General features: G+C 39.7%; 1 protein-coding gene across 1 annotated transcript in view; it reads right to left on the bottom strand.

The window, feature by feature from the left end:
- Window positions 1-1,722: 1,722 nt before the first annotated feature.
- Window positions 1,723-14,313, bottom strand: part of LOC127571526 (heparan-sulfate 6-O-sulfotransferase 1-like) — a 269,736-nt gene continuing 257,145 nt past the window's right edge. Inside the window, exon 2 of the mRNA XM_052017975.1 lies at window positions 1,723-5,238. Coding sequence (XP_051873935.1) covers window positions 4,533-5,238 — 706 coding nt within the window. The 3' untranslated portion in view covers window positions 1,723-4,532. The remainder of the gene's footprint in view (window positions 5,239-14,313) is intronic.

The raw sequence follows: 14,313 nt of genomic DNA, 5'->3' as shown, positions 1-14,313 counted from the left end.
AGATTCTCTGCTCTGCCTCATTTCCTGCTTTGTGGAGCAGTATTAATGTCCTTGGTAGTCACCTGACTAAGTGATTGTTCAGCCATTTGGGAAACACAAAATGAGCACTGTTGAAACCCACTGCAATCTGCAGCTTGCTGCAGAGAGAAGGGGCAAAATCTGACAGAATAGGTTCATCTGGTGGAAAACTTAACTCATTAGATTTTGATTCATTGCCTTCAAATTAAACAGAAGCTGGTGAGGTTTACATCCTAATTGTTGAAAGCAGAGAACATCCCTTCAAAATATTTCCATTTATAACATCATTTTATTCTTTTCATTTGCTTATTAAAGATGTACTGTGAGAGGAGATATTACTTAACTTTAATAATATTCTTAAATCATAAGTTATTGGCCACTCAGATTCAAGCCAGACACCTGGACCCTTGCCTTGCTTCAAATAAAACCTGCCAGCCACTGACTCTTATACAAACTTTTCTGCATAATCACGAGCACTTAATTGTCATTTAAGATCACAATTTGGCATTTATTTTCTTTCTGTTTTTTCCTCAGTGTACTATCAGTTACATTTAGTTTGGATAACAGTACTAATTTGCGCCTTCAATATTAAGTGAAAGCTGAATGTGTGAACAAAAAGAATTTAATGGTAATTGAATCAAATAAATGTTACCATGCATGATGGATATACCTGCACACCAATGGGAATGGAGGTTATTATGCATGACAGATGTATGTCCACAGACTTTGTTCCATCTAATTTTCCTTAAGCCACTCTGAAAGCTGAATCATACAATGATAGTGGGTTGCTGATAAATCAAAGTGAATGTTCTCCGGCAATTTGTCTCCAATAAACTCAGAAATTATACAAGGGAAACACCTGCAGTAGAGGGTAGGCCCAATTCACTGCATTCTTTTCAACCAGGAGAGATTTCCAAATGTTACAAAAATTACTGAAATCACATTTGACTACACAGAAGAGGGCTTATCAGAATAAGGTTCAACATCACAATAAAATAGAAAATATTCAATGGGCAGAATATCTTGCCACTTACCAGTAAAGGATTTTCAGGAGAAACAATCTGAGGAGATAATTTTCATATAAAACAGACATTCACACATTTATCATTAAGTAAAAATTTATGGCGTGTTGGAAGCCAGAGAAAACAATAGCTCTGGCGTAAGAGATTCACAATCCATTTGGTACATTGCCTTATCCATTCTCTCATCCACGAGGAAGACTTGAAAGCTCAATCACACACCTTCAACACTTTCAATCATGGCCCAAGAGCAACAAACCATCATTCTTTGCTGTTTCTAGATATTTCCCACTTCTCCTATAGTTTCTTTGTTGAGAATGTTTTCCTCATATTCCTCTTAATGAAAGTAAATGAACCATTTGGCTTCCAGATTTACAACACAGTACAAGTTAACAAAAGATTTCTTTGAAAAATATTCTGTGTCAAGTTGTTTCTTTAGTGCTTTCATTTAGTGATTCAAACATTTGTGTGGTCTTATTGTTCTGATAAGAAATGAGAAAAGCTGGAATGTGGTACTTTTAAAATTAAGCTATTATTTCAATTATCAGTGCATTTAAAGAAACAGCATCATAAAATACTTAAGCATCACTGAGCGCAAGGACTGAAATATTGACAAGAACAAGCAATACTGAGGAAAATGCTGTTGTGTGTTACATGTTGGATAACAGTGACATAAGACAGCAAAGCCATTTAAACATATTCATTTATTTTATCCATTTGTTTCCCAGTGACATATATCAAAACATGTTAAAATTTTCACCCAGAAATATAAGCCCATTACTCCCTATGAGTAACAGCCGGCAGGTCTGTTGAGAGCATGATTACATAGCTGCATTACCAATCACATCTGCGACTACAAGTTATTTGTCTTTTCTTTAATCAAACAGTAACATATGAAACCTGCAACTGTTCCAGAAACAGAGCCTACCCAAGTACTCACTACAAAGTTGACAGCTCCCCTTTAAATGCAGGAGTTTGGTACCTGGGGAAAAGAAAATTGCACTGAGTGGTCACTGGTCTGTTCATTCTCATTAATCAGTGAGACTCCCTATATGGCTTTGCAGCAATTTAAACAGGAACAAACTTGGCTCCCAAAATGTTACTGCATTTGTTGAAATCAAGTGCACCCAGGCAAAATGATTCATCATGAAGGCTGGATAAGCACAACATAAAAAACAATCCTAAGCAGCCCCTGGTACTGTACCTTCACCTTGGTGGAGTATGGAGGTAAAAACCCTTTGAACATTGACAACAATAGAGCAAAAATAAGAGTAAATTAGGATTTCAAAAGCAGCAGTATTTATATCCAGATTACACAGATTTTGCATTCATAAATGTAGATTGCTTGACAAGATGATCCCTTCCAAAACCTGCACAGAGAAAAAAGGGCATCATCTGTTATCACTGAGTAGCAGCCTACTCCATTATTTCTCGGGTTTTTGAGTATAACAAATAACTTATTACCCAAATTTGGAATATTTTACATCTCCAATGACTCTCATATCTGAAACAAAGGGAGCCACAACAGTTCATGTACAGATGGAATTTACATTTAAATTGACATTTAAATTTTCTCTGAAATAAAAGAGTGTGTGTGTGTGTGTGTGTGTGTGTGTGTGTGTGTGTGTGTGTGTCTTAGATTGTAGATGCTGAAGTATATAGTGGTGAGCACAAATAAATTCATTCACCCCATTTAATCTGGTTGTTTCCTTTTTTTGAACTGGTACTGAGAAATTACCCAAGATCTTGAGTAATCAAAAAAGGGAGGGTAAGAAATATGATGGCATCCTGCTCCCTTCATACGGTACAACTATAAAATATGCTATGGCTTTATCATGTTTAAAAATGGGTTAACTAAGATTATACCCTTCTAAATAAGCATTTTCCACGATCAGTCAGAGCTGATGATGGATTTGTAAAAAAGTACCATTAGGACTTCCACATTATGACACTGAAAATCAGTTTTCAAAGAAACAAGCTCAAGAATAATCAAGTTAATCCCAATTAAGAAAGTAACCTGATACTGTATATGAATTGTGTCCCGGGACATGCTTCCATTATCTGGTAACAAAAGTATGCATCACTTCTTTTAGACCAAGGTTATGGATTAAGATGGCTGGTTGTAGGGGACCCAATTGTTTGGTGTCTTTCAGAAAATGCCATACATACGTTTAGAGCTGCTTTCAGTATGGTGCCTCGCATGAACAACCAACAAAAATGGCGTGAGGAGGTTCATGACTTATAATGTTGAAAAGATTAAGTGGATTATTACAGAATGGCTGAGAAAATTATAAAAAGTACAACATTCATTCTTTTTAAACTTTATGTTTAAGCTTAAGTCCTGACAAAAAGAGTAAAAAGGAATTCCCATTACTATGCAGAAATAAAATAATCTTATTGTTTCCTGCATGAATTTGCTCAACATACTAAGTTTCCTCAACGACAGGCTCAGATGAGATGAGTGTGTGCACAACTGTAAAATGGCATTAATAAACTGAACACAGAGTAATTTGAACATGACCACTGATAATTCAACCGGGCTCAGGGACAAAAGTCACACAGATCAAGGTGGTCCAACAGTTTGATCTCTAGTCTGTGGTTAGTTAGCTGATCTCATCCAAGGCAAGGGATGTACGACTGGCCACAGCATTCCAGGTTTAGGAAAGAGAAAAATGGAAAGGACAACAAACAAAACAAAAAAAAAATCAGGCAAGGTTCTCACTCTTGCTTAATATATGGTGACTGCTGTGTGGGTGCTGTCTATGGACCGCATCAGGCTTGGCCAGGATGTCCTCTTCATTGTTGGATAACTGGCCACATTCACATCAAGGATATCACGAGCATTTGGATGAGGAAAGGGTGGGCAACCGATGTCCATGGATCAATACTCTAGTGATAGAATCAAGACCTTCAGGAAAGGAGTTGGAAAGCAAAAATTGAAAGAAAGAAAGACTGGACTGGTTTAGAGCAGAAATGACTGGATTAAATTTGACTGGGAATGCTCTTACTCAGTGGTTCACTTGGCCAGTGGTTGTACAAAATCTCAACCCAGAATTTTAAAATATTCAAAACCATGAAACAGTAAAATGAACACAACTGCATATCATGTCGAGAGTTAAACAGTATGAGTTACTAAGCTGAAGCAAACACAATTAGTTTCCTGTTGGAGGATATGTTTACAGGTGTCACAATGCAGTTGGAAAGTTTTGTTATCCATTGTTCATAACTCCAAACACATCCACTGCATTGGGTCATTGGATCATGCCTTTTGATCACATTGTTGACCAGCCGGAGTATCTGGCTTGATTCTGTTTCCAGATCCACGTGCACCTAGTTGGTCGAGAAAGACCCATACTGCTCTGAAGCAAACATCTCTGTTTTACAGATTCATTTCAAAATTACAGACATAAAAATTTTCTTTCAACCTCCAAGATTTGTTATGATCTAGAAGACCAAAAGTTTTAAGAACTTGATGCAAGCCATGGTGCACCATGGCTACCATTTCTCAATATGGCTCATGTAATCTTCTGTGGGCACTCGTCCCTGTTCTTCCATTTCCTCTTTGGGCAGTTCCTCAGCAATCTTCTGCTGATGGTGCTCCTCCTGATTCCGTATCCGCCGCTCCATCCTTTCTAACTGCCTCTTGTACTGGAACCGCTGTTGGAAAAGGTCTTTTGCATAGTCATACAGTTGCACGTCCAGGTCATTGAGCTCCTCAATCCTATGGATTGTCTCATTATCAGTCTCCACACCTGATGCACGGGTACTGTTGAACTGTATGAAGGGTTTAATGAACTGTAAATTAAAAGTTCTCTCAAACAAATACTGCGTTTTCCTTTGGAATTCAGTCAAACCAAAGAAAGCCATATCTTTGAGGTTCTTCTTGGCGCTTTCCAAAAGTATCTGAGCCCTCTTCCTCTCAGTAATAAAGGACATGTTGTAGCAGCCCACCAGGCTGAGATCGGCTAGCATTCTCACCTGGCGATTGTTAGCCAGATTGAATGGACAATCCATGAATTGCTTAAGTGTGCAACCTGACCAATCATTCCCCTCATAGCAAGATGGCAACTCCTCGGGCGTTGGTGTCCTGCCGTCACACATATGGAGAGATGTCTTCCACGTGGCTCCTCGTTGGACATGTCTCCACTCACTAAGGTAGCGTGAAACTGGATCTCTTAACATGGTGATGTAATAGAATTTCCTGCAGGCAAACAAACAAATACATTAAGTTTCAATCTCTTTATCTACTGGACGTTACTGTAGATTATATTATCTTATCCAGTTAAGATTATTCTTTCAGCCCAATCAATGATAATACGTACTCTTTAATCATAATACTATCAAACCATAAGATATAGGAGCAGAATTAGGCCATTTGGCCCATCAAGTCTGTTCCACCATTCTATTCTGGCTGATTGTTTTAAACCCTATTCTCCCACTTTCTCCCCATAAACCTTAACCCCTTTACCAATCAAGAACCTATCTGCCTTAAATACACACAATGGCTTGGCATCCACAGCCCTCTGTGCAATGTTAGTACTAAATTCAAACATTCAGTTGGTACAATATAACGTACATGATGACTTGTATTGCTTTAATTTAATATTTGATGAGTACGTGCCATGGAAATGCATTATGGAAACTTCTGCAGCCAAATGGAGGTTGTCACCATGGAACTTGAACAATGACTCTATCTGAACGCAAGATTGGGGGGTGGGGTGGGGTGGGGTGGGGGGGGGGAAGTTACTAAAATTGTAGATGGTATCACATTTTCCACTGTCAACAGTCAGGAAGATTGGGCATGCTAAGTTGGCTCTGTGAGTTACAACAATTGTCCACCAACAACCAAAACAAAATTACCCCCCAATGTCTGAATACTCACAGGATTAAAATGTTCCTTTCCTAACAGAAAGGTGGTCCTGAGCTTCCCTGACCTAATTCCCAGTGACACAGAGGGAAAATTGATACACGTTGGAATCCTGCTTTGCTCATGTCCGGCCTCACCATGAACGGATCCACTCGTGAGACTGCGGAAGCGTACGGATGTAGCAGTATAAAGAATTCCTGGCAAAAGGCCCTTTTCAAGAATCATCCACAGGCTTGTACTAAAACCTCTAAAGGCTTCAGCCAAACCATTCAGAAATGTGCAAATTCCAGAAATAATTGCTGACCGTTCCTCCATACCTCTTAAGCTAAGCAAATATTTGAGTAATGAGGGACTGATTTCAGGAGAAATTGCCAGCAATTTAGGTCAGGCTTTTGTTCCCGAGAACACACAGGCTGCCAAGTTGGAGCCTACAGGCAGGTTTTCTAAAAAAAACATGAAAATTAGGCTGATTGCTGCCTATCCTGGAATAAATTGAACTGAAAGCCAAAGTGATTACATAAATAATGCACAATTCATTATCTGTCAAGAATAATACAGGAGTGCAGTTTACCTCATTACTCCATTATAAAGGACCAGTGTGCATTGCTTATGGGACGGATATAATCTCTGTACTTCATAGGACATGAATATGCAAAAGTAACTTAATTCTGCTGGACACCATGGTGCTTCATTGCTTATAAACTGGAAATTAAGCAAATATTTATTTAACACCATGCCAATGTGATAACTCAGTTTATTAGACAGCAAATATGCAAGGAACTAAGAAGGCGATGCTCAAAATTTCTCATGAAAAGGCTCTTGATCGAGAGGGGCTTGGAAAAATATGCAACCAAAATAGATTATGCTTTGCTTAGACACTGTCTATCCCCAAAGGGGACCACTAAAATTTCCCTTGAAGGCAATCAGTCCTTTGTTGTCCCATGGTACAATATTACTCAGTACAACTGTGGAAGATTGGAATTTGGCCAGGTACTGAATTTTAGGATAAAATGTTTCACTAATACTGCATGTTGGTACTATAGGTTAAGGTAATTCTCGGAGGATACTACAGTTGAGATTATATTTAAATTCAACACGTGAATTCCAATCTTGATTGGAGAAAATAAGAGTTGATGAACTGGAGGCATAAGCTCCCTTAGATTTTGCCACATACTCATTTAATCAATAATGTATGGTTGAGGGAAGAGGGGTCTATCTTGTGAAACCGCCAAGCTAAGTGGCAAGCAAGAAGTTCAAAGGAGATTGATGCACACAAAGAAGATTACCTTCGCTGAATCTCCCATTGTGTGTACTTTGAGGATGGGTGACTGGGGAGAGTGATCAACACCATAACATAATTGGATCAACCGCATAAATGACTATAAGAACAGGTCAACAGCTGTGTATTTTGGTACCACATTTAGCGCTCAGGACCTGATCCTAGCAACAGGAGTGCTAATTGATTCCGTTCTAAAAGGGTTCATTATATACTGCATTCTCATTGGCTGAGCACCAGTGATATAATGTGCTCTCATTGGCCAAGTGTAAATTTGAACAACATGACCTTATTTGACAAGCTGCCTGGACGCATATGGCACCGTAGTAAACTGGTAAGGTTTGATGATTTTATTCTTCATTTGTTTTCTAGTGTTTTTCATAAAAATATTTTACCCCCAATCTATGAACACCATGTGAGATCAGCGCTTGTCAGGGTACAAGTGAACTCTGAATTGAGTGACTCACTCCCTGACTCCTGAAACCCTTTTGCTATCTACACGGCAGAAGTTAGGAATGTGACGGAAAATTCTCTATTTCTCTGTGTGAGTACAGCTTCAATGGATCTCAACAATTTTCAAGGGCAAAGAAATCCATTTGATTAACACACTGTCCACCATCCTAAATATTCACTTTCTCCACTACTGGTAACCATGTCTGCAGTAACTATGACCTACAAAGTAGCATGCAGCAATTTGTCATGGCTTTCTCTGTAGCATCTCCCAAACCAGAGACACTTTCTGTCTAGAAGGACAAAGGGACCAGGTCCACGGATATGACACCAGCACCATCACGACTAGGAAATATACCGTCATTCCTTTGTAGAGTCACACAGCATGGAAACTTTTGGATGTGGGGCGGAAACTGGATCACCTGGATGAAACCCACACAGTCAGAGGGAGAACGTGCAAACTCCACACCGACAGCACCAGAGGTCAGGATTGAACCAGGGTCACTGGAACAGTGAGGCAGCTGACCGTTGCCAATGAGAGCACATTATATCACTGGTGCTCGGCCAATGAGAATACAGTATACAATGACCCCTTTTAGAACTAAACCATTTAGCACTCCTTTTGCCAGGATCATGAGTGCTAAATGTGGTACCAAAAACCTAAAACATTTTACCTAACAGCACTGTGGAAATACCTGCAATAGTTCAAGCAACTCTGGAAATATTAAACATGCGAATATCCCACAAAAGGACAAAAGGCATGAAACTTTGCTTGAGTTTACGAGAGTGAGAGGTGACGTGATGGAAACATATAAGATTCTGAGGGGTCCTGGCAGAGTGGATGTGGAGAAAATGTTTTCTCTTCAGGGAGAATCTAATGGCTGCCCACTTAAGATGGAGGTCAGACAGAACTGATTACTTTCAGAAGGATGAGAGTCTTTGAAATTGTTTTCTTCAAGGGATGTAAAAGCAGAATCTTGGAATATATTTAAGACAGAGGTAGATGGATTTTTGATTAACAAGGAGGTGAACAGTTACTAGAGGTAGATGGGAATGCAGAGTTGTGGTTACAATCAGATTAATTTTGATCTTATTCTCTGGCGAAGCAGACTTGAGAGGCCAATGGTATTACTCCCTCTTTTACTTTGTTAGTAAGTTTCATTGTAAAAGTTAATGTCATTATGGAGGACTCTTTTAGCCCAACTATCATTCCCCCTCCCAGGCCAATATTATTTAGATATTGCTTCACAGGAACAGGCCATTCAGCCCAAGTTATCTGTGCTGAGATTGTGCTCACGAGTCTCCTCTCGCCTTCCTTCATGTCACACTAAGACACATGTTTTTGTTCACTTGGAAGAAATCGACAGTGCAAATTATATTCTACCTAAAAATGGAGAAGCCCTTTTTCAGGGATGGCAGTGACAAACAAATGGGGAGAGAGGGCATAAGCTAGGGAAGACAACGTGAATATGCCCATTTTAACAAGAATTCAGAACAGAAATTTTTGCAGTCTAAAAATGAAGACTGAATCCTGGAAATTAATGTTACATCAAGGGGGCAGACAGATTCTCAATCAAGACACTAAAACCTGCCAAATATATCAAGGAGCCAGAACTGTCTGAGCCGTGCCTTTGAACATGCTTGATTGATGAGTCAGGGACAGTCTAAAGCCCAGTATCCTGTTCTCCTGACCAGGAATATTCAATGGATACAAAGCAGCCTTTACAAAAAAAAGCCATATGCTAACTGTTGTCCCAAGAGTAAATTTCCACAGGCACGGAGCACGTTAGATGGCAATCTAATTGAATTTGTAGCATCCGGCAAGTTTCCAATGGTTCCACATTAAAATAACACTAACTGTCACAGTGTTGTCAGTTTGAAACCAATTATGATTGCTATAAGCAGTCATGAATATCAGCACGCAGAGGGAGATGGCAAGAGGACTGGCACAGAGAGGTGTTGCATGGCCCAAGCTGTGCAAAGCAGCAGGGAAGAATTATTTGAAAAGATTTTCCTCAATGGTTGAGATGAGATGGAATTGGGATCTTTTGAGTGTATGGGAGATGTTTTTTTTAGTTGAGAATACAACTTCTTTCCAGAGGGATGTAAACAGGCTTATTTTACATCACAATTAGCGCAGTAGAAACAAAAGTGAAATTTGACCCATCAACTGGAATTATCTAATCCCTATTGTCTACTCTTTCCCCAGAACCCGATTCTTTTCCAAATACTTAACCACTTTGCTGCCTCATCGGCATTAATTTGTGGTAAACTACTGCAATAATGCTATGTTTGAAAGAATTACAGTGAGTTTCTCTCCCTCTCACTGTATAAACACATTTGTTTTCACCGCTGCTGTGAACTCAGCAGTTTCATTAGTTGTTATAACGTCAAAGTCCACATGACATCAGAAGACGTCAGAAGATCTTAGTGGATGAAAGAGGACAGTAAGTGTGCCTCAGAAGGTGCAGAATATCACTTTGTGAAATGTTTAATTCCAAAGAGAAAGCAAATGCCAGAGAGGGAAAGTGGCACATCAGCAAGGTTGGTAGAACTGCTGCCTCACAGCGCCAGTGAACCGGCTTCAATCCTGACCTCTGGTACTATCTGTGTGGAGTATGCATAATTGCGTGGTTATGGGTTGGCATCATTTGTCACTGCAAATTGCCCCTGGTGTGTAGGTGAGTGACAGAATCTGGAGGGTGTTAATGGGAATGTGGAGAGCATTATATGGGTAGGATAAATGTAAAAATGGGGGGTTGACGTTGTTGTAGACTTTGAAGTGTGGACATGAATGATAGAAAAATTGGGGGCTATGTGGGAGGGAAGGGCTAGATAGATCTTAGAGCAGGATAAAATGTCGGCACAGCATTGTGGGCCGAAGGGCCTGTACTGTGCTGTAGTGTTCTACGTTCTATGAAGGCTGAAGGGCCTGTTTCTGAGCTGACTTTATGAGAAGCAAGTGTCTGAAATGGAGAAGATAGTGGTGGTATCAGTAGTGATGGAGCTTGGGTCTGTGAAGTTGGTGTCGTTTGTGGAGGTGCTGCAGGTGGTTGTGCCTATAGACGAGGTAGTGCTGGTGGAACAGGGAAGGTGGTAGAGCAGGAGATGTTGCTACTGCTGGTGGAGAAGGTGGTGGTGAAGATTGAGTCCGTCAAGGAGAGGGGGCTAATGGAAGAAGTGCACATTTTTCTGGTTAAGTAGAGGTCCATGTCACATAAAGCCTTGGTGAAATGGTGCCTATGCAAAATCCAAACCGCTAAAGTAACTACTGCAATTTTTCAGTAATTCTTCCAGCTATGAATCTGCCCTCAGTATAAAACAGGGGAACTGAGGTCACCAGTAAGCTCTGCACAATGTGGAAAAACAATTAAGCTGTAACTGAACCATAGGAGACCGAGTGATATGTATTCAATCAGCTACTGAATCAGTTGTGAAGACAGAATGGTTTTCTATCAGACATGATTCAAATGACACTGTGACTACTGTAGGTAGAACCCTGATCTTCCACTCTGGTAGAACGCACGGAGAAAGACTAATTAGTTTGGTTTTTTTTTGAAAGGCATTGACTTGATATTAACCTACTGGTGAGGACCATGGTACCTCTTCCTAGAAATTATCTTAATGTCAATTCACATGCACAAGGTCCTCTGTCGACCCATGTGAATGCGCCTACCCACTTCCTGTGCTGTATTGTTCTATGAACACAAACACACAGAGAGGCCAAGAAACAACACACAAATAACACACATACAAACCTGCACACATACTTCCACTCTGGCTGCTGACAGGCAATTGTGGTTAGTTTTTAAGAAATGAAGCCTTAAGTTTCAGGTTCTGTGGGTTGGAACCTCTGCTGAAAATATGGCGTCACTTCAAAAATAAAAATCTGAAATCAATTTTTTTTACATAGAACTAAACAGACTAAACATTGGTGCTGGATTTCTTGTCTCAAAATAATAGAACAATGTAATGGCTTCAGAGATTTAAACAAAAATCTTAAAATAAAAACATTCCCATCTTAAAACTTGCACTCTTTCCTTCATTTAATCAAGTCACTGGGCATTAACTAAGCAGTGGTCTGGCACCAAGTCTAATCCACTGCCTTAAGGCATTCTGAGGTTTGCAGGCTTGGAAAAAGTAGTATAATTCACTTATTCTTGATCCAACATAAACAACATTATGATGCTGAAGAAGTTGGATGCCAGTTCAGTTCTCAGGGAGCATTCAGTGTCTGTTGCATTCTCCTTTGATTGGGGAGTTAATTAAAGGTGTCTCTCCTTTGATCCAGATGCACAAAGGAGGCTTGACCATGTATTCTCTGGGAACGTTTACATCTTGGTTGAGAGTTTAGTAATTTAGTAGGAAAAAGGATGTCCAAGAAACAGATCTGCATACACTGCCTGTTTTGACCAAGCTTTCCACAGCAGCCTGTTGAACTATTCACAGAAAGTTAAACAAACTAACTTAAAAGCCGGTACCATAAACTTCTACAGCTGTTTGTTACTGAAGGTAGTGCACTTCACTGTATTTCATGGAAACGCAAGAAAGTGCACAACCAGGAAATCTAGGAGTTCTTTTCATGCCTGGGCTATTCACCTCTTGGCTAACACTATTTAAAAACATAGTCAAACATTCACCTCTTTAATGTTTGTGGGATCTTACAATGAATAAATGACTTCTATACTAACAACCATCTTGAAGTAACCCATTTGACACCTCTCATAGTTTGCTTAACATTGCATCTATCTCTTTTCTCAATCTTTACTCCACTGGCTAGTTTTGCCACCATGTACTCATAGAATCATAGAAATCTATAGCACTGGAGACAGTTATGTTGTTCATTGTATCCAAGGTGACCTACCTAGCTTAGTTCCACATTTTAGCTCTCAGTCCATAGCCCTGTAGGCTACAAGCAAGTGCATGACCAAGTAGCTTTGAGATGGACTATGACCTCACGATCTATCTTGTTGTGACCTCGCACCTTATTGCACTGCACTTTCTCTGTAGCTGTGACACTTTACTCTTTACTGTTATTGTTTTTTACCTGTACTACATCAATGCATTCTGTACTAACTCAATGTAACTGCACTGTGTAATGAATTGACCTGTACGATCGGTTTGTAAGACAAGCTTTTCACTGTACCTCGGTACAAGTGACAATAATAAACCAATACCAATGAAATAAGGTTTTTTCCTCTATCAACCTTTCAGGCAGGGAATACTGGTTTCCACCATGATCAGGGTGCAAACCTCTCTTCATCTCACCTTGAAGCCTTTGAGTAATTAATTTAAATCTATTCTCACTGGCTGTCGATCTCCCTGCTAAAAGGAAGAGCACCCTGGTATCTGGACCATTATGCCCTCTTATAATATCATATGCCTCAATTATGTCTCTCCTTATCCTCCTCCATTATAAAGATTAGTCCAGCCTGACCGTTCTTTTCTCACAGCTCAGCCAATGAAGTAATTACAACCAAGTTTCCAAAAAGGTGATTTCTTTTAGAGTGCATTCATACCTCTGAAATTCTTGGAATACCAAGTAGTATTGTACACCTCACCTGCAATTGGTATGTAGAATCTTTTGCTGAACATTTCAGCAGAGCTACACAATACTTAGAGAAAAGTAGCAGGCCATTTGGACTAAGAGGTCTATCAATGGCTTGTGCTTCACATGAGTCTTCTTCCACCCTCTCCATCTAACACTATCATTATAACTTCTTCCCCACCCTCAGCCCTGTTGTGTACATCATACTTCTTAAGTGCATCCATGCTATTCACCACATCTATTCAGCATTGTAGTAAGCTCCACACTCTGGGTCAGGAATTAGTATCTTCCATTTGTAGGCTCCTAGTTTTCATCCAACCCACAAGTGGATATTTACTGGGTGAAAACGTTTTGAAGATGTGTACAATGTCTGAAAGGTAGCCTCAGTATTTCAAGGGTTGTTAAAAAAAATTTTTCCACCCAATTAATGGTTTTTGCTAACAATCAAAATGGCTGCAGATAAATTCTGGTTGGAGGTGCAAACGGTGTGGTTTTGCTTTATTGAAACTAAGAGTGATGGTGGATAAGGTAAAACTCAACATCAAAGCCTTGTATCTTCCGCAACTGCCTTGAAAAGAATAACAGAGTTAATGCATTACTTTGAGGTGCCGTTCTTCTTACATGGGGAAAATGTGGCAGAAATTTGACACACAACAAGATCCACCATATAGAATGAAAGCAATGACCATCTAGCCTATTTTTGGTGGAGTGTCCTTGGACCGGTGGAGGGTGAGGGTTGGGCGAGACAAGTAATGCTGAACTGAAGCCTTGTCTTTTACATGCAGCTGAACAGGCAGACACTGTAGGATTATTCTGATAAGAGTGAAATGTTGTTCTACTGACCTGTCTCAGTCATGACACCAGCACAGGTCAATATCTCACTTCTGGTTCTGGGATCTTGCTGTGTCCATCTTACACAGTAAGATCCCAGAAACAGGAGTGAGACAATTGACCTGTTCGTTGCTACATTAAAGGCACTTAATAAAAGGGAAGTAGTTGTTGTTTAAATGCAATTCATATAAAGTATTTTCCATGAAATGCGATAGTTTACTGTTTCAGTAATTCCATTTAAATATTTTTTTAAAATCACATAAAACCAATTTACAATCATTGAGCCGTGAATCACAGATGGAGG

Source organism: Pristis pectinata, chromosome 6 (genome assembly GCF_009764475.1).
Source record: "Pristis pectinata isolate sPriPec2 chromosome 6, sPriPec2.1.pri, whole genome shotgun sequence".
Taxonomy (NCBI): domain Eukaryota; kingdom Metazoa; phylum Chordata; class Chondrichthyes; order Rhinopristiformes; family Pristidae; genus Pristis; species Pristis pectinata.
Note: the sequence above shows the minus strand (reverse complement) of the source record. Positions and strands in the feature narration are given on the sequence as shown.